At 61.8% G+C, this 3,329-nt stretch overlaps 2 protein-coding genes across 2 annotated transcripts; one reads left to right on the top strand and one right to left on the bottom strand.

The window, feature by feature from the left end:
• Positions 1-1,023: 1,023 nt before the first annotated feature.
• On the top strand, positions 1,024-2,445 carry PHYSODRAFT_536624 (hypothetical protein; the record flags this gene model as incomplete). Its single annotated transcript, XM_009541903.1, has 1 exon — positions 1,024-2,445. One exon carries the CDS (start codon positions 1,024-1,026, stop codon positions 2,443-2,445), a length of 1,422 nt encoding a protein of 473 aa, XP_009540198.1.
• A 227-nt stretch (positions 2,446-2,672) lies between these two features.
• On the bottom strand, positions 2,673-3,085 carry PHYSODRAFT_358121 (hypothetical protein). Its single transcript, XM_009541904.1, has one exon. It carries the CDS (start codon positions 3,067-3,069, stop codon positions 2,752-2,754), a length of 318 nt encoding a protein of 105 aa, XP_009540199.1. The 5' UTR covers positions 3,070-3,085; the 3' UTR covers positions 2,673-2,751.
• Between the last annotated feature and the right edge of the window lie 244 nt (positions 3,086-3,329).

Consider the following 3,329-nt stretch of genomic DNA (forward strand, 5'->3'; position numbering starts at 1 on the left):
ACAAGCAAGCAGGCAAGCATGCGTGCGGCTTCACGCTCGGATGGGCTCACGCTCTGGCCCAGCGCTTGCAAGCACGCAGTCGAGCTCCATACTGCGGTGTCGATCGGGGTCCGTCGGCTGCGTCGGCGTTCGAAAATCCGAGGCTGATGATTTGGTTCGGGCAATAAGGTTCGCCGCGCGTTCGGCGCGCGTTACAGCGGTCGGGCCAACTTCAACCCGTGCAACGGCCGCGGACGGCGAGTTTGTATGGCCCCGGTTGGAGGCTGCCCGCTCATCCCGGGCACGCCATTTCCTGGCTCGCGACGGCAACGTGCTGCCCTACCTGGCTGCTGAAACCAGTGCTGTAGCTGGGTTGAGCTGCCACGGTCTCTTTTGGTATGAGATGGTCTCCTTTCGGCGAGCGAAGCGGAGATGTAGTGCTGCTGGCAATGCTGGCTCGCTCTGTTTTCTCTGACACCAAAAGCAGGTCGGGCCCGCGGGGTCCGTTGAGTGTGCGGGCCGGCGTTCAACGACACGGCCGCAGCGGCCGGAGATTGTCGCTCGCGAACGGCAGGGCGTTTTCGCCGCTGGACGGCGCGCTGCACCCATTGACAATGCTCCTGCAATGCGGCGACGCGCGAGTGAGCTGCAGCTGGGCGGACACCGTGGCGCGAGTCCCGCGTTGCGACGCTGCCGAAGCGCTCAGCGTGCAGCTGCATCGCCCCGTAGCGCCCTTCGCTACAGCATCAAGCCCAAGCCAAACTGAGCTGGGCGGCGAGCGCCTGCTGCTGGGCGGAGCTGCTCGCTTTGTCGTCCAGATAAGATGTGCCAAAAAGTATCTTCGCCCCGTCCCTCGTCACCGGGGTGCGATCCGGCGGCACGGTCTCTGATTGGGCGACATACAACACGGGCAGCGCAGCTCCCAGCAAGCAACTCGACGGCCTCTTTCCACGGTTCATTAGCGGATTTCCAGCGCCGTGACCAACCCGCGGTTGAATATCGAAAGCTCCGCGCGGTCAGGCAATAGTCAATCGCCCAGCCCAAATGCCGTCCGCGAAAACTGCCCGCCCAGCGGAGGACTCAAGCCGGCCACCGCCGCCCAAGCGCGCGCGGCTGTCGCACGGCCGCAAGAGCAAGCCGGCCACGGCCGGAGACGGAGACCTGCCGGCCGCGCTGGCCGCCACGGCCGCCGCCTGCAAGGTGCCCAAGTTCCTGCGCTCGCTCTACGCCATCCTGCAGACGGAGGACCCGCAGGTCATCTCGTGGGTGCAGAACCGGGAGCTCAAGCCCAACAGCGTCACGGCCTTCCACATCCTCGAGATGGACCGCTTCGAGCGCGAGATCCTGCCCAAGTACTTCAAGCACCAGAAGTTCGCTAGTTTCCAGCGCCAGCTCAACAACTTCGGCTTCCGCAAGTGGACCAAGACCCAGTCCAGCGGCGTCTGCACTTTCAGCCACAACTGCTTCCCGCCGGACCTGTCGGCGGCCAACAACTCCAACCTGTCCATCCGGGACCAGTGGCGACAGAAGAGCACGCAGGTGATCCCGCCGCCCGCCTCGGCCGTGGGCGGCCAGCCGATCAAGAGACGCATCGTGGGCAACGGCATTGCCAAGGCCAAGGTCAAGCAGCAACAGGTCAGCAACCCCGCGCGTCGGCGTCCTGTCAACGTGCAGGTCCCGTCGTCACGTGACATGGGCGACTCGCCCGTGTTCGCCGAAATGTACCGCAGCCCCAACTCGAACGCCAGCATGGAGAGCAGCGCCTTCCGCCACAGTCTGAGCCACCAGCCGCCTCTCAAGAAGCTCGCTCGACCGAGCATGAAGCAGGAAATGATGGAGCCACTCAATGGCCTGGAGGCCTTCTGCGACGACTCGTTCAGGCAGTTCATCTTGCCGCCGCTGCAGCCGCACCACCTGCTGTCGGCCACGCCGAGAGGTGGCACTCCGTCGTTCTCGAAGCACAGCGACTCCAAAACCCCAGGTCTGGGTGCCTTCAGATACTCGCTGACTCCGGTGAACAACGGTAGCAGCAGCAACGTGCCGAGCACGTTCTCGACCGACTCGGGATACCCCAACAGTAACAACGGGTTCAAGCCGTTCGACTTCAAGCACGACACCCAGCCTCACCCGTACCCATCTGCCGGTGGCCACCAGAGCAGCAACCACGGCGCTGCTGATGCGGCAGCACTGCAAGGCGCCTTCCTGGAGCCGTGGATGTGGGACGCACAGGCCTCGTCGTCGAGCTTTGAGATCGGATCGTTTCCGCTCGAGTTCGACTGCAAGAACGATTTTGACTGCAAGAACGAGTTCGAGTGGCAGGAAGGATCGTGTGGCAGCAACTACCAAGGCTCCACGGCTGCGGCTAACTGTGGCGGTCAAGGCAAAGAGCAGTGCCATCAGCAGGATCGCGGTGTGCCGTCCAACACTGAAGAGTTCGGCTTGGACAATCTGCTCTTCGTCGAGTGAACGGAGTCAGCGAAGATTAATGAGGTGCTCAAAATGGCACCGAAACGATGATGACAAACACGCGCCGGCGGCACCAGTCGGCGGGCGTGTACCAACACCGAAGTGAGGCCCTCCCTGCATAGTAAGAAGAGCTCAGACCATCGGCGTAGCGTGTAATTGTAGTGCGTACGTGGCCAAACACGTCGACCAAGGAAATCAACCAGTAAGAAGAAACACGTAGCTTTTTGAATCCATTCAAGATCCATTCATTACAGAGTTAAAGGCTTTGTTAAGACTGCAGTCTGCAGTCCGACTGGCCCTGAACTGCTACGCCGTCGTTGCGCTCGTCGGGGACGCTGGCGTTTGTGGTCCTGACGCCCGTGGACGAACCACACCTTCTCCATCGCACTCGGAGCAATTATGCTCGAGCACCATCGAGTTGTACACGATCTTCTCAATGCGATGGCCCAGGCATCGCGGGCAGAGCTGTATCGACGAGCGGCGGGAGGGCAGGAGGTTGTTCTGCTGCTGTTGCTGCTGCTGCACCCATTTGTCCAGGATGCCGCTGGCTTCAAGTTCCTCGCGACTGGAGTACCCGAGCCAGTTCATGCCAGCGTTCGCGCTGGGTGTCGACCTCCACGACATAGCATGCTCCGCGGCCCCGCTAGCAGGAATTCGAGAATGAGCGCTATCGTGGCCGCATTTGATTGGGCTGCTTTGCAACGAAGAGACGCCATGGACGGTTGGTTGGTGGCAACGCCTTCCGCCTCCTCCCAGGCCTTCTAACGAATGCTCACGCTGCGCGTGGCTACTATGGCCGCGATGCTAGCTCTACGTCTAAGCCTGTGCAGAGGCATCGACTTGATGGATTGGTGCTTTCGCATCCTGTCCGAAACAAGAGGAGC

This window comes from Phytophthora sojae, assembly GCF_000149755.1.
Source record: "Phytophthora sojae unplaced genomic scaffold PHYSOscaffold_56, whole genome shotgun sequence".
NCBI lineage: Eukaryota > Oomycota > Peronosporomycetes > Peronosporales > Peronosporaceae > Phytophthora > Phytophthora sojae.